We start from the raw sequence: 27,763 nt of genomic DNA on the forward strand, positions 1-27,763 counted from the left end.
CCTTTATGAAGAATTCATTTGCCTTAGAAAGAAAGTCTTAAAAAAAAAAACATTGCAAGGATTTCTTGAATAGGGGGATCAAAGCTCCCACACTGCTGGAAACCATTTTTCCCTAAATAAGATGTGAGCAAAGGGGGGAAAAGTAAAAGTTTTTTGGTAGTGGCTGGGCTTACAACACCCTTGGGAGGGACAGGGACGTGGGGTCAAGAAGTGGTGACCAGGTTAGCAACACAGGGAACAGAAGGGCAGCACAAAGGAACAGAAAGTGGAAATGGACAGCTGAATGAGGACGCATGTTTCCCTGCTGCAAGAGAATGGCTGCTACATCAATTCATACTGAGAGCTGAGGGCTGAGGGGCTGTTAATGGATCGGGGCACACAGCAGGGGTCAGAGGTCACCGGTGTGCCCAGCCGGGATAATTGACTGTGATGTGCAGATCAGGGGTGGGGATGATGGAGCAGGAGGGCAGGGAGCTTGTGCAGAGTCCTGGTGCCCTGTAATCCCTACTTTACACCTCTGGGACAGATGGACACACACACACAGAGGAGATGTTGGCTTGGCTGGATTTCTCCAGGCTGCAGGAACTCAGACCTTGCTGGTGGAATAAATTTCCATCATTTATTCCAATGACCTGAGCAGTGGCACATCTCCCCTGAGCTGCCCTGCAGCACCCTAGGTGTTATAAATGTTATATATTATATTATATTATATTATATTATATTATATTATATTATATTATGTATATATAAAAATATGGATATAATGTATCTATTATAATAGATATATTATATATTATATTAAAGTTATATATATATTATAAATTTGGCTTTTGGCAAGGTGTGTGCTATATGATTAATAACGTTGTGGTAAGGATATAGGATATAAGTTTTTTATTTCTGCTATTAATAAAAGAAGATCAGGCATAGTGGTTGGTATAAGTCTGCTTAAACTGTCTGTTTGGTCGGGATAACATCCAGTGAACATGGAAAGAAGACTCTGCTATTGATACACCAACCATCAGCATCTCCCATCTGAAAAAAGCACAGACCAAAGCCCAAACTAAAAGTGATAATGAAGACACAGCCCAGAAACACAAATGCTCTAAAAAGGCAAACCCAAGGAGGGACCATGCAAAACAGTTCCTAAAATATAGAAACTAGTTTATGGAAAAATATATATGAATATTCATAAACTGATGCAATAAAAAGAGTATTTAATGATGTCTCTGATATAGCAGAGTGTGGACTTGGCTGAATGCAAAGTCACCCTGGCTGTACTTTACTTTTTTATCTCCTAATTGTCTTAATTTTAAATTAAATATTTAATAAAAGTAATTAAAATTAATTAAAATATTAAATATTTAAAAAATTATAAAATTTTAAAAATTAAGAAAAACCCACATTTCTTAAAATTTACCAAAAAATGAACCTCATTCTTCACCCAGGGATCCCTGAGCCCTGCAGGGATGGGGCTGTGTCAGGGCCGGGAGAACACCTGGCTATTCCACAGCTCTTCCCTGTCACCTTTTTTTATTCTGTGTTTATAAGAAAATACAGAGTAAATCCTGATGATGGCACAGGGCCCTCTGCCCTCCTCAGCCCCTGACACAAAGGGATTTCCCAGCTGACCCATGGAAAGAGAATATTCCCTGTTTTCCTCACTCTTGAATCTGCCAACAGCATCCCTTGGGGAGTGATGGATTTTGGAGATGATTTATAGTTCTTTGTTACACAAATGCCTCCACATTCTTCCCCGTCCTCTGCAGCAACCATTGGTCACTGGCAGGAGCCTCAGCCTGGGAACTGCAGGAGGAGCTGAGCCTTTCCTCACTGGAAATTCACCTCTGGGGACACGAGAAAGGGAATTTTCACTGTACTCAGGTCCCTGGGTCTGCTTCATTCCATTTTCTAGGAAGTTAAAATTCTGGCAAAGAAAAAACACCATAAATCAGGAGAGAAGGGCAGAAGGGAGGAACAGGTTTACCCAATTTTTCATATCAAAGTTGGTTATTAAAGTAGTTACAGGATGAGCATTCATGGTCTATATGTCTTAGAGCTCTTGGATTTCCCAAACATAAACCTTTAGCCCTTGAGACTTTTATTACACTGAATAATTTTTTGTTGCTGCTCATTAAATTTCTGTTTGTTTTCCTCCATGAACAACCAAGAAAAAAAATAATCTTTATTGTTTGATCTGATAGAGAGCACTACATTTACCTGCACTATTGGCTCTCACATTTTATCACAATGAATAAATGAAAAAAAAAATGAAATGAATGAAAAAAATCTGGGCAAGCTTTCTTGAATGCCCTGAAGTTGCCAGGTTGCTCCTGCCACGGCCTGAAGCATTTCTTTCTTCAGGCACATTTGTGAGGTTGGATTTATTAATATAAATCAAGGATTTAACAAAGTGGTTGTGCACAGGGCACCAACAACATCCTCTTGTCTGCTCTCCCCCAGACTCCAGCACGGCAGAAGAGCTGGAAGGAGCCAGATGGAGATTTCTTTCTTCAGGCACACGTGTTAGGCTGGATTTGTTAGTATAAATCAAGGATTGAACAGAGCAGTTTGCACAGGGCACCAACAACATCCTCCTGTCCACTCTCCCCCAGACTCCATGATGGCAGAAGAGCTGAAAGGAGTCAGATGGAGGCGAACAGGGGAAGGAATCCTCCGTTGTCCCCCTGGTGCTGTGGCCACACCGTTCCCGTCCCTGCTGCATCCCGGGCCCGGCGCGGCCTGGCGTTGCCATGGGAACGGCGGCCATGGCGGCCCGCGGGCGGTTGCCATGGTTCCCGACCGGAAGCGCTCCCCGTTTCCGGCGGCGCGCGGGGGCTGCCGGGATCGCGGCGGACATGGAGACCCACGAGTTGTTCCGCCGTTTGGGCGCCGGGGCTCGGTTTGATGTGCGGCGCTTCGGGCTGGACGCGCGGCGCTTTGGGGTGCGGAAACACCCAGGGGAGGGCTCGGGGATTCCCCCCCTCTGTGTGGTTCAGCCTGCGGAGTCTCGTTATCCCAGCCCGCGGCGCTGAGGAGCGCGGCCTGGTCATGGCGTCTCACTCTTCTCCCCGTTCTCCCTCAGGTAGTTAAAGAGAACCGCGGCAGCGTCTCCCTGGAGAGCCTCGACTTCTTCGGGAACAAGGAGGGAGCCCCTCAGGGATCTGCCGAGGAGGGCTGGGGGCTCGCAGGGGGTGAAGAGGGGGTGAAGCAGCAGGAAGATGGAGCAGGGAAAAAGGATGGGAAGAGGAAAAGAACGGCAGAAAGCAGTGAAGGGAAAAGAAAAAAGAAAAAGACGCGAGGTAATTGTACACACATGCATGTATCTCTGGCGGGATCATCAGAGAATCCCAGAATGGTTTGGATTGGGAAGGACCTTAAAACCCACCCAGTTCTGGGTTCTTCAGCTGGCCAGGCTCAGAGCTGATCTAGTAACTGGGCCAAGATTCAGTGCTGAGAGCTGGGATGTGCTTGCCATCCTTCTGGATTCTTCATTGCTTTTATTGAGAATGAGAGAAAAAACCTTCTGAGATTTTTCTGTCTCCAAATAAAGCTTGTCTGTATTTTACTAAAGCAAATTTCACTTTGTTTGCAACTTCCAGGAGCAGCATCAATGCCAGAGCTGTCAGAAAATAATGGAATAAAGTGGATGTCCTCTATGGAAGTAAAATTTGAAGAGGCAAAAGACAAAAAACCTACTGCAGAGAAGCTTGAACGCTTGAGGAGAGAAAAGGTGGGAATTCTGATGCAACAACAGGTTCCTGTTGGTGTTTGATCTAAAATTGAAGTTTTTTTATGATGATTCCTCATTGGAAGAGGATGGCTGAGTGTGAATGGAGATGAATCTGTGCGTGGTGAGTTTTGTGGTGTAAAATTAAATTTTTCTTTGTAGATAAATCGCTTCAGGAACCAGCACAGGATCAACGTTCAGGGGACAGACCTCCCTGACCCCATTGCCACCTTTGATCAGCTGCAGGAGGAGTACAAAGTGCACCCTAAAATCCTGGAGAACATCCAGGCTGCAGGTTTCCATGTCCCCACACCCATCCAGATGCAGGCCATCCCCACCATGCTGCATGTGAGTTCTCTGGGGTTTCAGGGGTCCTGCCAAAATTTGTGTTTGTGGCAGTTTTAAAGCTGGATCAGAATTGAGAGCTTGGCTTTCGTAGTTTTCCTCATCCATGCTTTTCCTAAGGTGTTTTGGGTCAGTTTTCAGCACTGATATTTATGGGGATGTAATTTTTACTCCTTTTTTTTTTTTTTTTTTTTTTTTTTTTTTTTTTTTTTTTTTTCCCCTTCTGAAATATGTTTTTTTCTTACAGGGTCGGGAGCTTCTGGCTTCAGCTCCTACAGGGTCTGGAAAAACTCTGGCCTTTTGTATCCCCCTCTTAACACATCTGAAACAACCCAGGAACAAAGGATTCAGGGCTCTGATCATATCACCCACCCGAGAACTTGCCAGCCAGGTGTGTGCTGGGGGAATCTCACACTGATGGACTTCAGTGTTTTCACTCTGCATCAGCAAAAGAGCAGCTTAGTAAATATTTTTTTTTTCCTTTATTGCCCTCACGTATCAGAGAAAGCTGATTTAAATGATTGTTTCAAGTCTTTTGACTTCTGTGAAGTAGGTACATATCTATTATCTGAGTCTAATCTAAATGATTAGATTAGGAGCTCAAGGTTCTTTGATCATATTTTTAAACTGCTCAATGCTCAGGTGCTCTTAAAACCTCCTTTCCTACTCCAGATTGCCATGAGAGGTTGATCTGTTTGTCCCAAACTTGGAATTTCAAGGAATAACTTTATAACAAAGCTGTGTTATTAAAATGAAATTAAAATGACACCTTTGGGCAGTTTTTATTCATGTGAGAGAGGGAGCCACATATGGCAGTGACGTGAATAATGCCTGTTAGAGAGCTGCATTTATTATGCTAAGGAAACCAGAGAGCTTTCTCTTAAAAAATACAGAGAGCTTTTCTCTCTCACTGAAATCAGGGTGAGGTTTGAAGCTCCAGCTTCAGGATTAGGTTGCTCAGAGAAGCTGTGGCTGCCCCTGGATCCTTGGAAATGTCCACGGCCAGGCTGGACAGGGCTTGGAGCAGCCTGGGACAGTGGAAGGTGTCCTTGCCTAGGGCAAGAGGGAACTGGTTGAGCTTTAATATCCCTTCCAACCCAAACCATTCCATGGCTCCATGATTGCCAGCAGTTTTTTGGTTAGAAAAGCTCATCAGCTCAGTTTGCAAATCCCTGCTGCCTTTTCAGACCCACCGGGAGCTGGTGAAGCTGGCTGAGGGCACAGGCTTCAGGATCCACATGATCCACAAGGCAGCTGAGGCAGCCAAGAAGTTTGGGCCCAAGTCTTCCAAGAAATTTGGTAACTATTCTAATGACTGAAGTGCTTCTAAAAAGTTAAAAAGTTTTACTGATCTTTCTCTTTGGGCTGTGGGGTTAAAAGGTGGCAGGGAAGAAATAAGAAGTGAGCTTGACATGGGTTCTGCTAAATTGTACCTTTGGCAGATTGGGTTGGAATTGCTCTGTTTTTTTGGTTTATTTTGTATCTTTTTTGACACTTTCCTTCTTTTCTTTTACTAGATATACTGGTCACTACTCCCAACAGACTCATTTATTTGCTGAAAGAAGATCCTCCAGCAATAGACTTGAGCAGGTACGAGAGTCTTGAGTCAAAGGTGCGCTTTGCTCCTCACCAGTGGCACTCCTGAAAACCAAACCCTCCCTTGTTCCTAGCGTGGAGTGGCTGGTGGTGGATGAGTCAGACAAGCTGTTTGAGGATGGGAAATCAGGATTCCGGGACCAGCTGGCTTCCATCTTCCTGGCCTGCACCTCCCACCTGGTCAGGAGGGCTCTGTTCAGCGCTACCTTTGCCCACGACGTGGAGGAGTGGTGTAAGCTCAACCTGGACAACGTTGTGCTGGTGTCTGTTGGAGCAAGGTAGAGTGTTTTGTTTCCTGGGGAATTGTTTTCTTTGCCTGCTTGGTTTCGTGGCTGTTGTTAGTCAGCACTCTGCAGGTTGTTTTGTCTCCAGAGAAAATCGTGTAGGCACGTAGGTCTTTGTCGTGTGTTGAATAAAGTGTTCTTTTCCTTTGGCAATTGCTTTATCATCAAATAAACATCCATCTTAGGAGGGTGCACTGATGGAATAGGTTTTGTTGTGCAGTATTTGTCATCCAGCAGGTAATGTTTTTGTGGAGGTTATAATATGCTGCATATATTTATTAATATATAAGTTTTTGTTAATGTATGTAAAAAACACTAAAGGGTTTCTGTTGGATTTCTGGTTTCAGAAACTCTGCAGCAGAGACAGTAGAACAAGAGCTGCTGTTTGTTGGATCTGAGACAGGAAAACTAACAGCAATGAGAGAGCTTGTTAAAAAGGTATTTCAGGGAGACTGAGCATGTTCTTCTTCCTGTTCAACTGAGCTTTGTTCTGTCAGACTCCCAGTTTCCCAGGTTAAACGCTTCCCTATGACACATGTTAAACCATTGCTCAAATCTGCTGTGTCTCAGTTTCTGCAAGGAAAAGGACTTTGGAACCTGAGATAAACTTGTTCTTTTGCAGGGTTTTGCTCCTCCAGTCCTTGTTTTTGTGCAGTCTATTGAGAGAGCTAAAGAGCTTTTCCATGAGCTGGTTTATGAAGGCATCAATGTGGATGTCATCCATGCAGACAAGACTCAGCAACAGGTAAGAGGATTTTATTTCTTTGCAAGAAATGCTTTAGAGAGAAGGGTAATAGCAGGAGTGTTGGACTGTAACTCCAGGTAACCGTGGCAGCAAATTCCTGCAGGTTTTTGTTCAGAGGTTTAGTTTTATTCCTTACCATCATGGCAACTTTAAGGAAACAAGTTCACCTCCTTTTTCAAATTGCTATTTGGTCTGCTTTCCAAATATCTTTTCTGTTCTTTTCCTAGAGAGACAAAGTAGTGCAGAGTTTCAGAGCTGGGAAGATCTGGGTGCTCATCTGCTCAGCGTTACTGGCTCGAGGGATTGACTTCAAAGGTGTCAATATGGTCATCAATTATGATTTGCCAACGAGTGCAGTGGAATACATCCACAGGATTGGTGAGGCATGGCTCACAAATCACCTCCTTTTCCCCATTTATGAGATCTTTAATGTAGAGGTCTTTTTGTCACCATTTTGTGAACTTTATTTAGATGTTTCAGACATTGCTGTGCTTTGATTCACTGGGAACAATGTTTGGGGATTGGCTGTTTGGTGCATCCCTAGTCTGTGGACATGCAGCAGGAGGCTGGGGCTGTGAGGAGGAATAAAGGGAGATGTCTAAACTAAAATCTCTACTCTGCAAATTTTGTGCTTGGCAGGTCGTACTGGAAGAGCAGGACACAGAGGAAAGGCAGTCACTTTCTTTACAGAGGATGATAAACCTTTATTACGGAGGTAACATGACTTTATTAATAACGTCTTTATTTCTTGCTTTAAAATTATCCCACCACAAAACAAAAGGCCAACAACAAACCAGCCAGTTTGTTTGGTTTGCTGTTTTCCCAGAGGAAATATTTATCACTAGTCCAAGCACTGGAGTTGATCTCTTCTCTCCTCTCCTTTTCCAGTATTGCCAACGTTATCCAGCGAGCTGGCTGTCCTGTGCCAGAATACATAAAACATTTGCCCAAACTGCAGAGGTATGTTCATTTGAGCAGTTAGCCAGTCTTTTAATCAGTGCTTTTTAATAACCTATTATACTCTCTGGAACTAGAATCCCTAGTAATTTCATCTTTCTTCACTAAATGTTGTTCTCAGCAAGCAAAAGAAGAAATTCATTAAGAAACCTTTGACAAGAGAATCCATTTGTACCACCCCAAAGTGCTTCTTGAAAAAAAGCAAAAGAAAAATGTAAGTAGGTTTTGCTGAAGAAGAGGTAAGAGATGCTCTTTTATCCAGAAACAGCTCAGAAAATTTAAGCAAAATAATAGATAACTTGTTTGGATGAACCACCCACTCGTAATGATTTTAGTGATGAAGTTTTAATGTCAGTATCTGTTTACTGGAGCTTGGATTAATGACAACATTTTGCCTTTGTCAAGTGACAGCAGCCTGAGTTTAAGCCACTGGTTGTGTTCATGTATCTTGATCTCCAATGTGTTTCTTGTAGGAAAACTACAAAGGAAAATACTGAGGGAAAGAAGAAAGATAAAGAAGACAAAAAGAGCGGTAAATTACAGACTGTTTCAGAAAGCTGAATTCAGACTGGTGAGCTGGGGCTGACACCTCTGTCTGTGCTGGAACAGAAGAATGAAGAAGGCAGTGATGCTGAAGGGAGAAGAACATTTCTCATGTTTCCTTTGGGGTGAGGGTGAAGGTTTACCTGCTAGAAAGTCTCTACTGCAATGCCAGGAGAGAATTCCTGCATGCTTCTTATAGAAGCTGGAGCTTGTGCTCGTGCAGTGAATGCTGTGTATTTCTGAGAAGAGTTCAACAGCAGCATCAGTTTGTGTTATTTTCACACAGTTTTGTATTGCTCCTTGAAAATATTGTTTGTGTTCAGATCGCCCCTAATACATTTTTAGACACTTTCAGGAGATTCAAAGACAAAAACCACAGTGTTTTACCATCAGGTTTGATAAACACAGCTGTCAGAGACTTCCCTGGACACTTCAAAAAAGCCCAAACAAACCCACTTGTATGTGAAAGCAAAGCCTTGCTCTTCCTACTGTTCTATGAAATTATTTTGAAATAACTAATACTTTTGTACTGTTTTACAATTGAGCCTGAAACCAGAATAAACAAGGTCATAAGATGCTAATTCAGATACCTGTTTGTGCAGCCTCGGTGGAACAAATTTGCAGGCAAAAAAACCCAACTCTCTGTGTTTTCCCTGTCTTCATCTGCCCAGTGTGTTCTCAACCCACCTTGGTTTTGTCATCAGCATCATTCCAGTCAGGCAGGAATGGCTTCTTTGCAACTATAATCCTTTAAGGAAGAGTTTTGTGGACAGGATTGTCTTGGTTTAATCTGGTTTGGAAGGGGCAGCCACAGCATACTGTGCCTTAGCACCCTCACAGGGAGGAATTTCTTCTCAATATTGCATCTAACCCTCTCTCTGTCAGTGTGAATTGCCCCTTCTGTCACTTGAGGCTCTTGTCACACGTCCCTGGGTGGAAAGACAGCATTTTCTTTTCTTTTTTTATGGAAAAAGCAGGGTTTTGGGTGCTGGAAATTGGAGTTCCCCAAGGGGAAGCTAAACCCCATCCAGGCTTTTCCTGGGTAACCGTGGGGTGGTGGAGCCAAGGAATTGAGGGCATTGTGGGGTTGTGGAACAACAAAAAATAATCGAGCGGTTGTGGGGATGTAAAAAAGAGAACCCTAAAGGGGCTTTGGTGGAGCGGAGGAATCGAGGGGCTGTGGGGCTGAGGAAGGGAGGAATGGAGTTGGGCTGTGGGTGATGAAGCGAGGATCTGCAGGAGTGTGGGGCTGGGGAACTGAGGGGTTGTGGGGCTGTGGCTCTGTGTGGCTGCGGCAGGAGGAACCGAGGGGGGCATGGCTCTGTGGGGCTGTGGAACTGAGGGGCTGTGGCTCTGTGGGGCTGTGGAACAGAGAAACCAAGGGGCTGTGGCTCTGCGGGGCTGTGGAACAGAGGAATGGGGGGGCCGTGACTCTGTAGGACTGTAGCTCTGTGGGGCTGTGTAATGGAGGAACAGAGGGGCCGTGGCTCTGTGGGGCCGGAGCTCTGTGGTTCTGTGTAACGAAGGAGCCCAGGGGCTGTGGCTCTGTGGGGCTGTGGAACAGAGGAACCGGGAGGCCATGGCTCTGTGGTGCTGTGGCTCTGTGGAACAGAGAAACCGAGAGGCTGTAGCTCTGCAGGGCTGTGGAACGGAGGAACCGGGAGGCCATGGCTCTGTGGGGCTCTATGAGGGGCTCTGTAGCTCTATGAGGCTCTGGCTCTGTGGAACGGAGGAACCAAGGGGCCGTGGCTCTCCGGGGCTGTGGAACAGAGGAACCGGGAGGCCATGGCTCTGTGGTGCTGTGGCCCTGTGGAACGGAGGAACCGGGGGCTGTGGCTCTGTGGGGCCGTGGCTCCGTGGGGTTGTGTGTATCTCCGGCTCTGTGTACCGGAGGAAGCGGGGAACCATAGCTCTGTGGGGTTGTGTACATCCACGGTTCTGTGTACCAGAAGAACCGGGGGAGCCGTGACTCTGCCGGGCTGTAGCTCTATAGGACTGTGGCTCTGTGGTTCTGTGTACCGCAGGAACCGCGGGACCATAGCTCTGTGGGGTTGTGTACCCCGCGGTTCCGTGTACCGGAGGCCGCGGGGCGCTGCCCACCGGAGAGCGGCGGGGCGGTGGGCGGTGCCTGCCCGGGCCGGCCCCGGAAGCCGCCCCGCTCCGCTGACAGACGGCGGGGCCGAGCGCGAAGATGGCGCTGCGGCCCGGGCCCGGCGCGGGGGGCGCCGGCGGGGCGGGCGGAGGAGCGGCCGGGGCCGCCAGGTCGGTGGGGACGGGGGACGAGCGGGCGAGGGGCTGTGGAGAAGGGAGAGGACAAATAAAAGAGCGATGATGGGGAATTAAAGGGACGCGAGGAGGGGCAGAGCTGGCGGGAGATGGGGGGCGATGGTAGGGCCGGGGTGGGGGGCTCGCAGTGCAGTGGGGTGTGAGAGCAGAGGGGTCAGGGCCTGGGTGGGGATGTGGGGGTTCTAATTGGGGTGTGGGGGTGCTAGGTTGGGTGTGTAGGGTCTCAGGTGTGGTACACGGGGTCCTGGGTGGGATCTGGGGGTGCCAGATTGGGTATGGAGGGTCTCAGGTGTGGTACACGGGGTCCTGGGTGGGTTATGGGGGTCTCAGGTGTGGTACACGGGGTCCTGGGTGGGATCTGGGGGTGCCAGGTGTGATACATGGGGTCCTGGGTGGGTTATGGGGGTCTCAGGTATGGTACACGGGGTCCTGGGTGGGTTATGGGGGTCTCAGGTATGGTACACGGGGTCCTGGATGGGTTATGGGGGTCTCAGGTGTGGTACACGAGGTCTCAGGTGAGGTACATGGGGTTTTGGGTGGTGGTCCCAGGTGGGGTTCAGGGCTTGCCAGGTGAGCTTTGTGGGGTCCTGGGTAGGGTGTGTGGGTCTCAGGTGTTGTACCTGTGATCCTGGATGGAACATCAAGGCCCCCAGCAGCATTTTGTGGGGTCCTGGGTGGGATTGGGAGGTCCCAGGTGTGTTGTTGGGAATGCAGCCATGGTAGCTCTGCGTTTCACTGAGGTTTATTCATATTTTGGGTGCCTGGCTGATCTCCCTCTGTGTGTCCAGGCTTGGGCAGTTGTGCCCCACTTGCAGCTGCAGTCTCAGATATTGGGGTGGGGAAGGATTTTTGGGTTCTGCCAGCCCTGCTCGGGTTGTACCGATGTCAGCAGCAGTAAATGTTCCTGTCACTGCTGGGCAGGTCTGTCTGTGGCCTCCTGGGATGGAGCCTCCCTGGGGACTTCCCTTTTCCCCTCCTTCCCACAAAGGGCACCTTGGCCAGAGGGAGGAATCCTGTCAGGAGAAAGAACCAGTGTTAAAAGAAATGTTGTTGTGTTTCTGGAAAGGTTGGAAAACTGGATTTCACCACCTTTGAAGACTCTAGTGTCTGCTATTTATCTCTTGTCCTACTTCTAGGGAAGCTGAAGAAATTTTGCATTTCACAATTAAGCTCATTGAGTTGTCTTGGATATCCGAAGCCCACAGCTTTGTCTGTGTTATTGGGAATGCTGTCAGTGAAATAAAGGTTCTGAAAAATAAAAGGATTTACAAATCACCATTTCCCATTGGTAGTATTTTGGTTTCTTTGAGGACAAAGTCTGGAGGTAGAGGAGAAGTTCTGTTCTGTGTCTGTGTGGGTTCTTTGCCTGATTTCACTTCAATTTTTTGTGCATTTCTGCCATTCAAAAATACTCCGACAGTCTGTTGCATCTGTGGAGTTGTACTGCTTGGGAATTAAGGGGTTTTAAAAATCCACTTGTAGATGGGAGAATGTTGTGTGTGGTTTGGAGCTGTTACAGTGAGGTTTCAATTCAGAAAAGGAGCTGATTCTCCCCACGCTCCTGTGTTTTGGCTGAAGCTGTTGCTTGCTTGGTTTGGGGCTCCTCGGTGGGTTTTTTAAACTCCATATTTAAAATACTCATTTAATAGGAAATTACAGATTTACAGCACTGCTTTAAGGGATCTATTTTAGGGTGATCACTTTGTTCCCTTCTTCTCTTTCCTGTGTTTGTGCAGCATATCCCAAATTGGTCCCACACAGGACTGTCCCTCCACTGGCTCCCTCAGCCACAGGAGCCAGCTGCTTTCACTGACTGCTCTGGGCATTTTTGCATCTCCAGAAAAGCAGTTTAATAATAAATTCCCCCTGGTGGGATGTTTTGTGGCCGTGCCAGTGTGGCTGGTGCTGGCAGTTGCACACTGAATCCTGGAGTGAATCCGTGGTGAATGTGAGCGGCACGTACGGGGCTGTGCTGCCAGAGCTTGCTTTGCTACTTTGGACTAGCTCCTCTTCCACTGCCCTCTAATTAGCTGAGAGGGTTTTTTTTTATTGTTTCTTTTTATTTTTTTTTCAGCACAGACTTATAAATAAACCAGGAGCTCTGTAGAAAGGGATAAATATTTAATAGTTTGACCTTTACTTGCTTCCCACAAGCAGTGGTACCTCTTGATGCTTGTTCAGTTTATATTGCTTTTGCTGGTTTGGGGAATTCTTCTTGACCAGGCTCCCCAACAGGGAGGGAAGTGTGAAGCTTAGAACACTCCTGCATGCTTAGGAGATCTTTAGAAATCACATTTAATATTTCATCATTCTGACTATAGTAAGTCTCTTTGTTGTCGTGTTGATACCTTATGCCAAGGAGAGGATTAAAATGACTGAAGTGAGTTAAACAGACCTTGGCTGTGGTGAGAACCAAGCCCTGCACATGTTTGGGGCTGAGATGTGTGAGTCTGCAGAGTTCTTCAGAGGGACAGCCCCGAGTGGAGGGTGGCAAAACTGATTTGGAAAGCTCAGGTGTGTCATAGTTGTGGCAGGAGAAATCAGCACACAGTGGTTGGGGCTGAAGAAGAAGCCTCAGGATGATGAAGATCCTGATTAGAGGATGAAGTGAAGAGCAAATGGGTTGTCTTGGTGACCGTTTGACCTGCTTCCTGTGCAGTGGGGAGGTGCAATTTGCTCCTGGATAAATGCATAATTTAAATTCCTTGTTTTATCTTAGCGCTCATATTACACAGCTCTTTTATATTTATAAACCAGCTTGGCTTTCAGGACTTCCTGCAGCCATTTCTGATGGCGTTTTCTCTTGTACTCTTAGTCACTTTCTTTTACATCCACCCTTGGAATTGAAGGTTGAATATCTCTAAGTGTGTTTCTCTTCCACAGAGCTTGGATGTAATAACTGCCTGGGACACTGAGTGAGGTTCTTGTTTGGGAAATTGCTGCTGACGTGGGTTTCTGCCACTTGCTTGCAAATGAGAATTTTAAACTAGGGGGTTTTTTTTTGCTGTTTGGCAGCTGTTTGAGAGTGAGGGCTAGCAATTTCCATTAGGATTTTAGTTGAAATTTTAATGGTTCTTCCCCCAGGTGCACTTGACCCTCAATGTGTGAACTGATGTTTTCTCCAAGGTGCATTTTTGCAATTAGATAACTGAGAACATAGAAACTCCATTATTTTGTGATACTTCACGTTTCTAAAGGGGGCAAAAAGTGATGGAGTTTTGTGAGTAGTTCATTTTTCTCCAGAAAAGCTGTTCCTAAGGAGCCGAGAACCATTCTCTGGTGCAGTTAATAGTCCTGCTGAGTCAGATACTTCCAAGAGGAGATGTTTATTCATCCTGTGCTTAGCCTACACTAGGAACTGACCTGTTCCCGAGCTGTGTGGGTGCTGAAAGTCTCCTGTGTGGGTGATGTGGATGATGAGTCAAAGCCGTGTCAGGGCTGCTGGGAGGATCACATCAGTGTTTGGCAGCGCTTTGGGGGATCCCACTGAGGGATGACCTTGTTCCTTGGGATGGGGTTGGCTTCTCTGGGACCTGCAGGAGCAGAGGAAAGTGCTGACCAGAAGGTGGGAGGCTCCTGGTGTGGAAATCGAAGTGGATTTGCACTAAAGTGACAGAATTTCTCTTGTTTTCCTCCTGCAGCTTCATGTTTCCTGTGGCAGGCGGTTTAGGTCCTCCTCAAGGTATGTATCACCTTCACATCTTGAGCACAAAGTTCTTGACTTTGTTTAGATAAATTAGACCTAAAGCAGGTCTGCAGTGATGTTCAGAGGTGGGATTATGAATTGAACTCCATATTGAGCTAGTTTTTTCCCCCAGCTGTGCTCCAATGACCCTCACCCCTCTGTTGGGAAAATCTATGTGTTGTTGAAGCAGCGTCACCAGAATCTGGATTAAAGGTCCAGGAAAACTACATCTCCCTTTTTAACCTGAGTTTGCCTTTTAGATTCTGGTATTATTTTGAGTGTGGTATTTCACCTCTCTCTGCTTCATCTCCCAGCTGTGTCTACCCACACTGTGTGGGTGTTGCAAGACCTGGTAAATATTTACAAAGCACATCCAAGACCCTGGGACAAGAGTCACAACCTGTGTGGAAAGTATTAATACAATAGGAGAGCCTCAGCTTTAAATTGCCTTTGTTCTCATTCCTGATGCAGTGCTGTTTGTTTAATCAGGGGAAAATATGCAGAGAAGTTATGGGGAAAATAGGGAGTTTTTAATTAAAATCTCAGGGACTGATTCATGGGTTATTCCTGCCTGTGTCATGCCCTCCTGGAGTGTTTTTGCATAATTATCTCATGGTGTGCTGGTAACAAGTGCACGTTGGTGTTTGTCTCCCAAGACAACAAAATGTGAGGCAGGAAGATACTGAAACACAACACACTTGCTTTATTCAGGGAATTAATACATTCCAGCTTGTTCTCTCCAATTTTGTGCAGGTTTAGCTTTTACTGACAAGTATTTTTACCATTATAACACGTCTGGTGGGCTAATTAACCTAAAGTGTGCTAATTAACCTGCAGAGAAGTTATCCAGCCAGGTCAGAGTGTGAAGTTGCCTTGTGGAAAGTTGACTTTATTTCCCAAGATTTATTTTTAGAAGCTGCTGCTTTCAAGAGAAATGGGAATTACCAGCACCAGTCATTCTGGTTAATTAAATCTTTTTAATTGGAAATGACCCTTCCAAAAATCATATGGGAAGAAACCCACTGAGAATTTTAGGATGGTGGGAGAATTCATCAGCTTAGTTACTGAAAAGCCCTGTAACATTTTTCCCTTTAGACTGACCAGTGTCTAAACTAAGGAAATTCTGTGGCTGCCTGCAGTGTAGCAAATTGCATTATTTTTATTTTTAAACAGTCCAGCACAACTCAGAGTATTTTACTTTCCTTTGCTGCTTTAGTACACAAAAAAGAACAATTAAATGGGGGAGGCAGGGTATGGGGAGAGAGGAAAAAAGGCTTTTAACATTGACTGGGCACTTACCTTGTTTAATGTTTCCTTGCAGGGATGATTCCTATGCAGCAGCAAGGATTCCCAATGGTTCCTGTCATGCAGACCAATATGCCAGGGATGATGGGGATGAATTATGGCTCCCAGATGCCTCCTGGACCCATGGCCATGCAGGTGTGTGAGTGAAATGTGGGCTGAAACTGCAGAACCCAGGCTGGCAGGGCTTGAAAGGGACATTTTTTACTATCCCAGGGTGCTCCAAGCCCCATCCAGCCTGGCCTTGGACACTTCCAGGGATGGGGAGGCCACAACTTTTCTGTTTGTGTTTGAATTTGAAATTGGAATTTCTCTCCAATATCCAATCTAAACCTGCTCTCCTTCAGCTTAAGGCCATTCCCTCTGTCCCATCACCATCATTTTTTTCTCTTAAAGTAAATTTGTCTTTAGTACTGCTGTTGCTAATTGAGGAATAAGAATGAAATATGAGCAGCTAATATTATGTTTTCTCTCTTTTCCTCTCCTGTTTTCTATTTAGCACCGTATGTGCTTATGTACGAATTTTGCACTTTGCTGAAATTTAATGTTTTTGCATGACTTTCTAACCAAATCGCTGTGTCACAAACTGAATTTATTGTGTTTTGCCATCTCCTCGCACTCCCTTCCCTCCCCCACCTGGAATTTATTACGTTATTTTGGCAAAATTTATAGTAGGAAGATGTTTTTATGAGAGCTGGTATAAAAATCATAAACAACTTTTGTTCTCTTCCTACGTGTTCTGAGACCAGATGCAAAATGAACTGTAAGACAAGTAAATTATTTTTCTGGCTCCTTCTATATTAGGCAGCTCTGCTGCTCTAAATGTCCCAGAATATATTTCTCAGCAAATGTTTCTGAGATACAGTTTATTCAGACAAGGTCCTTCTTGGCTGTTGTCATAAATTGTTGGTTCCCTGGGTATGTCTGGGAAATGCTCAGACCACATTTTCCAGTGTCCATGGTTGGGAATATAAAAATATTATGAAATCACTTAGAACAGGAACCAAAAATCCTAAGGAAACTCCTAGTGAACTTTGTGGGATGGCTGTAGCCTTTCTGCTCTTGGGACAGGTGGCATTTGAAGGTCTGATTTTTCACTTTTTCTCAGTTTTCCCCAATGCTGTGAGGAGCGTGAGTCCTTGTGGAGAGGAAGAGTGCCATCTACTGAGGGCACTGCTCCTCCAACACCGCATTTTTACAGGCTCGATTTTACTGGCACTGCCAGCACCTTAGCTTTTCCTAAAAAAAACCAGAATACACTGGATTTAAAACCAATCCCCTGGAGCTGTGTGTGTGCTGTGTTTGGTTGTAGGGAGGCATGGCCCTGGGGCCCATGCCAGCAGCTGGAATGCCCTACATGGGACAGGCCCCTTTCCTGGGAATGCGCCCGCCCGCCCCGCAGTACACCCCCGACATGCAGAAACAGTTTGCAGAGGAGCAGCAGTAAGTGACACCTCAATGAGTCTCTTGGGGAATCTTTTTTGGGAGGGGGAGATGTGGTTTGTTCTTGTTTAAGGCTGGGGAGTGTTGCTGGATATTCCCGTTGTCTCTGAAATTTTAGTGCTTGTCCAGATGTGAGAAAAAACAAAGTGTGTGCACCAAACCATCTGAATTTGAGGCTGTAGAAGAAGAATAATCAAGCACAAACCTGCAGTGAAAACTCTCACAATATATATATTTAATTTTTTAAAAATCATTTTCTTTCAGGAAGAGGTTTGAGCACCAGCAGAAGTTCTTAGAGGAGGAAAGAAAACGGCGGCAGTTTGAAGAGCAGAAACAAAAGCTGAGACTCCTGAGCAGTGTGAAACCCAAGGTATGGCCTGATAATGAGTGGGGTGTTTCTTTCTTCAGATTTTTTTAATAGCTTTTAATGGGAGGGTCTCTTTCAAGAATGGGGAATTGCATGAGATACCAGATTATGGCTTGAAAAACCTCTGGAGGAGTTAGTCCTTTACACACTCTGCCAGCAGCAGGCATTGCTAATTCTGGTACTGAAGAACTGTGGGTATTGGAAGAAAACTGAATTTTTCAAAATGTTTTCTGTGCTGTTTCAGACGGGTGAAAAAAGCAGAGATGATGCTTTGGAAGCCATTAAAGGGAACTTAGATGGCTTTTCTAGAGATGCTAAAATGCACCCAACACCAGCAACACATCCAAAAAAGCCAGGTTTGTAATTTTCCTCATTTTCCAACTGAAAATAAAACTCCAACGTTTGAAATCCTCAGCAGAGGGAACTAATTGCAACAAGTATTTTTATTTGGTGGTACAAAATGAGTGGATTAACAGTTTTGTAAAAATCAAATGTCATTCTGGCAACTGTTTGCTTGGTCAGGGTATGAGGGTGAAATATTAGATATCAGCCTTAATTAAAAAAGACTTGAAATCTTTCACAGAAAGCCTCATGTGCTGTGCTAAATATGAAACATCAAGGAAATTGATAAAGCGTTTGTTCTTTTCTAGTCAAAGCATTAATTAATGTTTTGCAGAGTGCTTTTGAAGATGAGAAGTGCTATTTAAGTGCTAAGAATGATCAAAACCACGTATAAAGATTTGAGTGGAGTGTCACAGCTGGCTGATGTTCGTTGGGCATGGTCAAACCAAGGCTCTGTGTTCTCAGTAATTACACTGGCAACAATTGCCACTTCAGATTTCTTATGGTGTAGTTTTTTTAGTGTCTAGCCTGAAACAAAGCTTATCTAGGTGAGCTTTTTCCAATATAAAATTTGTGTCCCTGCTGTGGATTCACTCCTTGGTAAGTTTGCGGTTACAGGTGGTCTCTGACAGCTTCCCTTGGTCTGTAGATTTTCTTGCCCTTCACCAATTCTGTTCAAATGGGTGACACTGGAAGGGATCAAGCAGAAAATTGGCTACATGAGCAGACATTTCTTTTGTATCTTATGATATATTGCTGGATTTCTGTGGATAAAACGTTCCTTTAAGGGAGAATGTCCCCCTGACAGACCCAGTTATTTCCAAGTATCTGGATTTGTTTTGACCCTGTCTGCTTAAAACAGACAGAATACTTTCACAGCCAGTGTTAAGACCCGATTTTCAGTGTTTACATCCTAAAAGCCTGGGAGAGAAGATGCTTGGTTGGAAGTGGCTGCTCAGTTTTACCTTGTTTTTGCTGCTGACAGTGACACCCTTCACATCTGTCACCACACGCTGCTCCTCCTCACCCATTTGCTCTGTATTCCCCCAGTGTTTACCCCTTTTCCCACATCCCCACCCATGACCCTCATTCCTCATCACTTTGCCTTGTGTGTTCATTCCATTTGCAGATCATCCCACACCATCCCATTGTGCTGTATCTGTTTCCCATTCCGCTTTTCTCGATGATGAAGAATTTAGTGACTTTATGCAAGGGCCTGTTGAAACCCCCAAACTGGTGCCTCAATCCACCTCTCAGCCTTTCCATCCTGCCACTGAGGCTGGGCAGCTGCTTTCAGAGAGGGCTGTGCTCCATCCTGTCCCTCCAGCCCAGGCTCCAGTGTTATCCACCCTGCATGGTACAGCTGGGCAGGTTCCTTATTTTCCTACCTCTGCATCTCCATCCAATACCCATAAAACAGGTAACTCTAAAGTATCTTCTTTTACATGTCACCCTCTGAGCTACACAGAGTCTTTACTTAATCTGTTGGGTTTTTTTTTTTTTAGTCTGTCTGGAAAAAATAATTTAGGCAATTAAGCAGAAACCTGCTGATCCATGGGAGAAGATGATTTAAGTCCTCTTCTCCCTTCTTTTAGAACTGCCTGTAAAAGCAACTCATGTGTGGATCCAAATACTGCTAAATATGCACATGCCTGATCTTAGGTGAATTAAATCTTGTGTTTTAGCATAATCCTAAATCTGTGTGGTAGAAAAAGACACAGTTGAGGTGGTGGTATGTGAAATAGTGATTTTGCTGCTGTGGAGCACTTGTGTGCTTCCTGCCTTGGAGGCTGAAGGGATGTTGGTGAGATGAACATGAAGAATTTTGGAGATGTAAGTAGATATTGAGCACTTCTGCTCCTGATGCCTGGATGATTATGCAGCAATAATCCTAATACAGGAGATAGTTTTGGGTCTTCCTCCTCTTGTTTTTTGCTTGTTGAATTTGTTGTGTTTGTGGTAAGTAAAGGGCAGAACCAGGCTCTGAAAGTGTCCAGAGAGGGTGGTGCTGTTGGTCTGAGCTGGGGCTGATCATCTCCAGCTCATCAGTGATCCCAAAAATACTTTTCCTTTGAAAAGTGTGGAAGTGCAGTCTGGGCAGTTCCTAACCAAGTGTAAATAATCCCTCCTGCTGTTTATTCAGGCTCTTCCTTGGAGGAGAAAGCCTTAGCTAATGGCTCAGATGAATCTGAACAAGAGCAAACCAAAGTTAAAACGTCCGAAGTGGGGCACAAAGCCTCGGCTGCGAGCCCAGCCCATCCCAGTCTCCCCAGCAGTGACTGGCATGTTGTAGGTGGACATGAAAGTGGTCCCAGTGCTGCTGCAGAGGTGCACAAGGCTTCAGAACAAAACAGAGCAGTTGAAGAGTGTGGTGAGCAATCGAAACGTTTGACAGAATTTCAGCCTAATGAGATGCTGCTTGGTGCTAACGCTCTGTTCACTAATTCCAAGGCCAACCCTGCATAATTTTGCTCTGAATGCCTGCTTGAATAATATGACAGTGCCTCCTGCTCCTTGCTCAAAGTGTAACTGCCATGATTTTGCTCTGAACTTTCTCCATGTGAGTTTATTGTTGTAATCACCTTTAACATGTTGGTTTAACCAGGTTTGCTGTTTTAAAATATTCTGTCCTGTCTTGGGGAAAAAAAAAGAGGTTGTGCTGTCTAAAGATATTTAAAAAAAACTGTTTAGGGAAGCTTACCACTAAAGATGGTCAATGTCATGGTAGGTGTTAATCCTTTAACCTTGATGGGATAAAATCCTGCCAGGTTAAAACTCTCAGCTAGTTAATTCTTGTTTCTCAAGTATTTGCTGTTCATACACATTATTTCTAAAAATACCTGTGCTTTAGGGATGAATATTCAAAAGGTGATCTAGATGAAAACTTAAAACAAGGTTTTGTTCCAGTTTGGATTTTGTTAAAACTGTTGACTGAGTATGGAAGGGAGGGGTAAAAACTGAAGAATAATAAGGTCTGAGGAAGTGGCAAATTTATTTTACTTTCCTGGTGAAATGGAGGGAATTGCTTATATTAGACTATGCTTGGAGTTGTGGGATGATTAGGAATTAGACTGCAGTCAGGAGGTGATCTATGTGGAACTTGAGGAGATACAAGGGTACTGGGAAAGATAATGAAATCTGAAATGATGCTGATTTTGGTCAGAGCTCCATCCAAGGTGAGCATAAAATCTGCTGAGGGAGACTGAGGGGAAGAGTCCACATAGTGGAGAAGGAAATAACTGATTTTCAGGGAGTGAAGTGTGGCAGATCATTTGTTGTGACACAGAATTGCTGTGAAACTTTGAAGACAAGTGAGACTTCAGGTTCTGTACATCTGGATGTTAAGAGGGAGGCCAGTGAGGAGCTCCTTATTTCATTACATATATAGCTATAATCTATTACTGCCAAATCATTCTAGATATTATTTCATATTCCTGCAGCATCTGTTTCTCCTCTGAGCACAGTGATTCCTGTCTGAAATCTTTGCCTGAAATGCTGAATGATGCTGACCAGCTGTGGTGTAATCTTTTAACATCATTGTACTCTGTATCCTAACACAACTGTTTTTCTTACTGAATGGAATACCTTTAGGAGTTGGAGTGTTCCCTCCCCAGGATCCCATCCAGCAAATCATGCCTCCCTGGATTTACAACGACAGCTTGGTCCCAGGTAAAGCACCCAGTGGGCATTTGGCCAGGTGGGCAGTGTAGGGTGTGAACATACCTGTGCCTGCGTGGCCACTTATTGATCAAAGTCTTATCCCTTATCAGAGGAAAATCCTAGATCTTTGATTTGTTACATATTTAAGATGTCTTATCTCCATTTGGAGAAATAGGGGTTTTATTTCGAGCATGTTAAATTCTAGATTAAACATTTGTGGCAGCAGCTTATCCCAGCAGAGGATGCATTGCTGATAATGCTGCTTTCATGGGTATTCTGGTTTTTGGCATGTTGTATAATTAGGCAGGCTCATTTCTGAAGGCTATTTGTCTTCTATGTGTAAATAACACAGTGAATGGAAAATGAATCGCTGTAGTAAATATTGATTCCACTGAGGTTTAAATACATAAGACTCTTAGAACTATCTTTTTATATGAGTTATCCTGCAATTTCATTTAAAGAAACGTGGTTTGAAATGCAGCACTAAGTGTATTTTATATAAAATATTTCTCTGCTTGAGTTAAACTCGCCTGTAAAAACCATCCAATAACACATTTAGATGAAACATGATGATACAATTCAGTGCCAGAATGCTCCTGATTTGATATCATGTTGAGTTTGAGGCAGCATAAAAAAGCAATAATATTTGAAAAGAGCAGTTGTCACTGTCTAACACCGCCTCCCTCCCAACAGAGCTGTATAAGAAAATCTTAGAAACCACTTTGACTCCAGCTGGGATTGACACAGCCAAGCTCTACCCCATCCTGATGTCCTCGGGGCTGCCCAGGGAGACCCTGGGGCAGATCTGGGCTCTGGCCAACCGTACCACGCCGGGGAAACTCACCAAGGAGGAGCTCTACTCTGTGCTGGCCATGATTGCAGTCACCCAGGTATGCCTCTCACCTGGCAGCCCCCCAGCAGCCTGCCCTGCCCCTCCAGTGAAATACTGCTGCTCTTCAAGTCCAGAGGGGAACCTGCCCTTGTCACTTTGCTGGGATTGTAATTTTATCAATTTCGTCACTTACATTTCAGTTTTCTTTAGTGTCAACTGAAGTTCTTAGATATAGTTACAAAACACATCTATATATATATATATATTTAATATCTATCTGTATATATATTTTTATATATATTTAATATTTATATATATATATTTAATATATATATATTTTTAGCAAGTGAGTAAATGAGGCTCCGTGAAGAGAACTTACTTAATATGAAGTTCAGAATTGCACACTAAGGCAGCACAGAATCTGAAAAATATGAAAGGTAGAACTTAAGGACAGGAATATGTGGCCTCAAGCTATGCCAGGGGAGTTTCAGCTGGAGCATGAGGAAGAATTTATTAATGAGAAGGGTTATTAAGCACTGGAAGGGACAGCCCAGGGAGGTAGTGGAGTCCCCATCCCTTCAGGTGTCCAAGGAATAACTGGACATGGCACTCTGTGCTTTGAGCTGGGTGACAGGGCAGGTCAAAGGTTGGTCTCAGTAGCTTTGGAGGCCTTTTCCTACCTCAGTAATTCTGTGTTGAATCTAATTCACTTCCATGGACTTTGATGGGACGTTTGGATGTGGGAGGTTTACTGGGAGTAAACCAGTCCCCTGCTCATTGTTGTCATCAGCACCACAAGCTTCAAACCGGAACTGAGAACACACTACACCCTTTTTTATCAATGCTGCACTGTAACTGTGCGTCTGCTTGTTCCCTCTGCAGAGAGGGATCCCTGCCGTGAGCCCCGACGTGCTCAACCAGTTTCCAGCCGCTCCCGTCCCCACCCTGTCCGGCTTCCCGGTGCCTCTGGCGGGCGGGGTGAGCCAGCCCCCGCTGCTCCCCGCCGCTGCCCCGGCCTCGGTGGGGCTGGGCATGGGCCCCTCCGTGATGGGCATGAGCATCCCCGGCCCTGCTCCTGCTCCTGCTGCGGCTCCAGCCCCGGCTCCAGCCCCGGCTCCAGCGGGAGGAGCTGCAGCACAACCTTCTGGAGCTTTCCTGCCCTCCTACCCATCCGGCCAGGTGAGATCTCTCCCTTACCTGGAAAACCTCCTTCTTCCTTGGAAGAGAAGTTAGCCTGGCACTCCCAAACTTACATGGTGATAACGGATTTTAAGTTTAACAGGTAAAAAAAACTCCAGAGCTGAAATCCAGCATGTGATGTCTGAAAATGCGAAGTGCCGCTAAGGATGTTCTTTTAGTTTTTATTTCAGTTCTTTCTGGTGGCATTAAGAAGAGGTACAAAAGTGTTCTGTATTGCAAAGAGGGTTTTGGTTGTAGTTAGGGTTTTGTAACGCACATAAAATGGAATTTTGGGTTAAACTGCACAACAGACTCTGATAGCTGGTAAAATAGGAGTTTCAGGAGCAGCTGAAGGCACTGAAAACCTTCAGTTTGCAAATCATATGGGGGATAAATTCTGCTGTTTGCAGACATGGTTCCTCCTTCAGAAAATATTTTTTGCAGTGCTATTAATTTTAACTTATTCACTGATTTAAATTATTAATATTTGTCCTGTATTAAAAGATGACACGGCTGTGATCAATGATACATTTGTTGTGAAAGGAGTAGGAGTTCCTCCCTGTAATCCTGTGTGTGTTTGAGCAGGGTGAGGTGCAGGCAAAGTGGAAATGCTGATGATGCTGGTGTTGAAATGTTCTTTTCCTTCTTTTTTCCCTCTTCATCACACTGCCCCAAGCTGCTTTCATGCTGTATGACAGTTTGAAGAGCCAACAGCATAGCAATTCATGTTGTTTGTAACTCAGGTAGTAAAACCAGAAGATGATGACTTCCAGGAGTTTCAGGATGCCTCAAAGTCTGGCTCCCTGGATGATTCCTTCAGTGATTTCCAGGGGGATGCAGCCAAAGCAGCCACTTCACAGCACCGGAGCAGGTACCAGGTCTTGGTGTTTCTGTCATTTCTCTGGCCAGTGCCCTAAACTTTTGATACCTGACTGTAAATCTCAACTCAAACATCATTCAGACTCCAGCAATCCTGGCTTTTCTTTTTGGGAGCAAAGATGTAATTCCTGATCAGGCAGGTTTTGTATAACAAAATAAATAAATACATTTCCTCCCTTTGATAGTTTCCAATCAACCTTTCAAGGTCTACAAAGACTACAAAATTTCAGCCTTCTCTCCTCTTTGTGCACCTCCCAGGTGTCTGATTGTAGACAGACATATTTTCTGGGTGGGAACTGGCAAACAGAGCTCTGAATTCCGTGTGAGCCCTGATTACCAGGTGCTTCCTCAGCAGTGACATCAAATGGGGATGCTCAGCCCAATTGTTCTCTTACACTGTGGCAAATGGCTTCTGTGTAAGAAATAGAATTTTGCTGATGGCATAAAGTCCAGAAATTTTTGCTTTGGAAGGAACAGTAAAGATCAGTAGTTCCCTCACTACCATGGGCAGAGAGACATTTCCCTTAGACCAAATTGCTCCAAGCCCTGTCCAGCCTTGCCTTGGACACTCCAAGGGGTGTCAGTCAATGCCACATGGATCTGAAGATGCTGATTTAAGTGTATCTTGTGTTAAATGTCATTTTGCAGCTGAGGCTAATCTGTTACTGAAAGTTTTGACAGAAAACTGTTTGTAAATTACACAATGGAAAGTAGAAGATCATAAAAAAAGTATTTCAAAAAATGGTGTTTCTTTTTTCACTGCAGCAGTTCTCTTTATTCAGTTGTGAAAGCGTTCAGTTTTGAACAAAATGTTACAATGAGCTATAATCTAATTGCTTATGGAGCTTTATTTAAAAAAAAAGCCATCTGTGGAGCACAGCTGATTAACCATTCCATTTGCCAAGATTGCATATCTAATAGCCTGCTTTGCAGGGATGGGAAATTTAATTATATTACCATAAGCTCTGTTTTTTTTGCCCGTTGCACTGTCTGTCTGCAAGCATCACAGACCAGCATCAGCACATGTGTGCAAGTGCTTCGTTTTGTGTGTTGCTTGTAGGCTGCTGATAAGGAGATTTAAATGGCTCTGGAAAGATTCTTGCTCCAGGCTGAAGAATGCAATAGAAATTCATTCAGGTTTTCAATGTGAATGACACAAACTGGAGGTAGAATGCATCATTCATATGTAAAGGATGTTGTTGTGTGGAGCTGCCAAGGTCTGATAACGCGGTTTGTGTGTGGAGGGCAAGCAAAGCTCCCTCCTAAATCTTCCAGCATTTGCTAACAAGGTGTTAGGTTGTCGTGGCAGTTTTACCGGATAAAATAGAGAGTGTTTATGCAAAAAGACTTGCTTGTGTAACTGTGCACTAATCCTTATTTTGCTGACTAGATACCTGCCTGAACTCGCTGATTGGCACTGACGGAAGTTCAAAGTTGTTATTTTCCTTCCTTTGAACACTTTATTATCTTAATTTTACAATATGTAATGAGATATAATCAGAATTGGATAAGCTGAAAGTATGGAGCTGTCAAAATCTCGTGTAGTTTTAACTCTTTATTGTATTTAGTTCTATCAGGGGAAATTCTCAAAGGGATAAATTAAGCAGGAGTGATTCCTGGGGTGTATCTGTGTGCTGGTTCTCTCCTGGGCTACCAATTCCATGGTGTAAAGTTCTAGAGAGTTTTGTTCATGGGTTTGATAGAAATTAAAATCAAGAATGGTGCAAATTGACTTTGAACTAAAGAAATATAATTTTAGATGAGATAAAGTGGGAATTTACCCAGCTGAGGTCACTTACATCAGAGGTTGGATTAAACACTCATTAAGGCACAAGCTCAGGTTTAGGAACCAAATTGTGTGGGCATAATAAGAGGCTCCTTTAAATAAAACCTGGAAATGCAGATGTCTTACGGATAAATTAAGGAACTTTGCTTTTATCTCTTTTGTTTTTAGTGTTCCTTCTTTACTAATGCCACTCCCAGGTACTAAGCCGCTCTCTCCAGCTGATAAATATGCTGTGTTTAAAGGAATGGCAGCTGAGAAGCCTTCTGAGAGTGCAGCTGCTTTTGGAGGTAAAAAGATAAATACACAACCCCTATGAGCAATTTATTGTACAATTTCATTCATCTTCTTTTTGCCATCGATAAGATATTAATATTTAAAAATCAGAGTAATTAATACAACGTTTGCTGTACAAATTCATAATTTTGCTGTATGAATTGATAATTTTCTCTGTGTAAATGTATTTTTTTCTCTTCTTCTCTAGATGGAGGGGACAAGTACAGCGCTTTCCGGGAATTAGAGCAACCAGCAGAAAGCAAATACTTGGGTAAGCACTGGGGCTTTATTGTATTTTCATTATCATTTTTAGCATTTCTCTCTGAGCTGCAGAATTTCCATCCCTGCCATTCTACAATAATGGTGGTGCTGCTTCTCTAAAAGACTTGGCAGGAAGTATTTTGAGAAAACAGGGCTCTGTCCTATTGGAACAATGTGCTGATGGGATTTCTGGAAGGTTAGCATCTCTTCTGGGGGTGCTCCTGAGTTTTATTTTAAAGTAAATGATGTGGTTGGAATTTGTTTTAAGTAAGGAGTCATTCATTTGTGAAACCCCTGTGGTGTTTTGTGAGCTTCTCATGCTTGGAACCTCTTCAGGATTAAATGCTTGCAGTAAAATGAAATAACATTTCATCTCTTTCTGTACATGTTCTAAAATATAGAAAGTTGCTGTATTTGCCTGCTGTCAAGGTCTGACCACTCTTAACCCTTTCACCAGCTTACATTTCTAATGGAAAAGTTTGCAATTCTTCAGTAAGTTTAGTTTGCTGTGCTGTTGCAGTTTTGATCAGTGAGTAACAATTTTAGGAATATTTATTTTGTTGCTGAGCCAAATGAATTGTTTGAAGGGGAGGAGAATGGAATAAAAGGTCAGGTATAGTTGTGGTCCTTTACTCCTATTATTAAAAATATTCTTTTCAATCTTGGTAAAGCTGATCTGAAGTGTGACACTGTGGTAGCTTAAGAATTAAATGGTACTGGTGTGTTTCTAGAACAGAAAAAAATCTATTTATTGGACACTTGTCTTCAAGTAAGCATCAATACTTGAAAATTACAAGTAGTCCAAGTATGTACATGCTGGTGAATGGGTTAAACAATGTTTTCATGTTCAAAAGAAAAAAGTTATAAAATTAGCACACGAAAATATTTAATGAAAACATTGTTACCTCATGTTGGTTTTGTCTCAGCCATCTGGTGATCTCCCCTGAAAAAGCTGCAGTATTTCAGAGGGAGGAATTGCTTCCATAAAAAGCAAATACTGTATTGGTATAAGTGAAATTCAGAATTACATTCATTGTTTGGCAAACACGAAGAGGACGAGGTGGGGAGAAGAACTTGGCGTGGAGGCCAAATAAGGCACTATTGATCTCCTTTTGAATCTATTTGTCATGGTGTGTTTTGATATTAACTCAGTGTAAAGGGAGTTTAATATGACTCTGAGGCTATTTGAGAGAATTAAGTGTTTGCTGGAGTGAGAAGTAGAATCACTGACCTTGGCACTTGTGTGGCTCGTGGAAGTTGAGTTTGCAGTT

General features: G+C 44.1%; 2 protein-coding genes across 2 annotated transcripts in view; both read left to right on the forward strand.

Annotated features, from left to right (window-relative positions):
* The first annotated feature begins 2,843 nt into the window (after nt 1-2,843).
* On the forward strand, nt 2,844-8,813 carry DDX52 (DExD-box helicase 52). The gene is made up of 15 exons (XM_083875512.1): nt 2,844-2,942; nt 3,083-3,299; nt 3,600-3,730; nt 3,890-4,075; nt 4,320-4,463; nt 5,260-5,371; nt 5,590-5,662; nt 5,743-5,946; nt 6,300-6,390; nt 6,575-6,697; nt 6,925-7,075; nt 7,337-7,412; nt 7,586-7,657; nt 7,776-7,868; nt 8,128-8,813. Exons 1-15 carry the CDS (start codon nt 2,856-2,858, stop codon nt 8,213-8,215), a joined length of 1,848 nt encoding a protein of 615 aa, XP_083731638.1. The 5' UTR covers nt 2,844-2,855; the 3' UTR covers nt 8,216-8,813.
* A 1,575-nt stretch (nt 8,814-10,388) lies between these two features.
* SYNRG (synergin gamma) overlaps nt 10,389-27,763 on the forward strand; it is a gene marked incomplete at its 5' end in the record, with an annotated part of 32,385 nt that continues 15,010 nt past the window's right edge. The window contains 14 exons of the mRNA XM_083875060.1: nt 10,389-10,459; nt 14,125-14,165; nt 15,490-15,608; nt 16,783-16,913; nt 17,178-17,283; nt 17,525-17,636; nt 18,752-19,042; nt 19,766-19,993; nt 21,214-21,291; nt 21,976-22,172; nt 22,997-23,293; nt 24,037-24,164; nt 26,127-26,245; nt 26,440-26,502. Of these exons, the coding sequence (XP_083731186.1) occupies nt 10,389-10,459; nt 14,125-14,165; nt 15,490-15,608; nt 16,783-16,913; nt 17,178-17,283; nt 17,525-17,636; nt 18,752-19,042; nt 19,766-19,993; nt 21,214-21,291; nt 21,976-22,172; nt 22,997-23,293; nt 24,037-24,164; nt 26,127-26,245; nt 26,440-26,502 (1,981 nt within the window). The remainder of the gene's footprint in view (nt 10,460-14,124; nt 14,166-15,489; nt 15,609-16,782; nt 16,914-17,177; nt 17,284-17,524; nt 17,637-18,751; nt 19,043-19,765; nt 19,994-21,213; nt 21,292-21,975; nt 22,173-22,996; nt 23,294-24,036; nt 24,165-26,126; nt 26,246-26,439; nt 26,503-27,763) is intronic.

This window comes from Zosterops lateralis (assembly GCF_965231275.1).
Source record: "Zosterops lateralis genome assembly, chromosome: 19".
NCBI classification, from domain to species: Eukaryota; Metazoa; Chordata; class Aves; order Passeriformes; family Zosteropidae; genus Zosterops; species Zosterops lateralis.

Excerpts from the sequence above, each read along its gene's own strand:
- DDX52 (XM_083875512.1), top strand. The coding sequence starts at position 2,856 with ATGGAGACCCACGAGTTGTTCCGCCGTTTGGGCGCCGGGGCTCGGTTT. Across the intron at positions 6,698-6,924 it reads CAGACAAGACTCAGCAACAG|AGAGACAAAGTAGTGCAGAG; the intron begins GTAAGAGGATTT and ends TTCTTTTCCTAG. Across the intron at positions 7,413-7,585 it reads GATAAACCTTTATTACGGAG|TATTGCCAACGTTATCCAGC; the intron begins GTAACATGACTT and ends CTCCTTTTCCAG.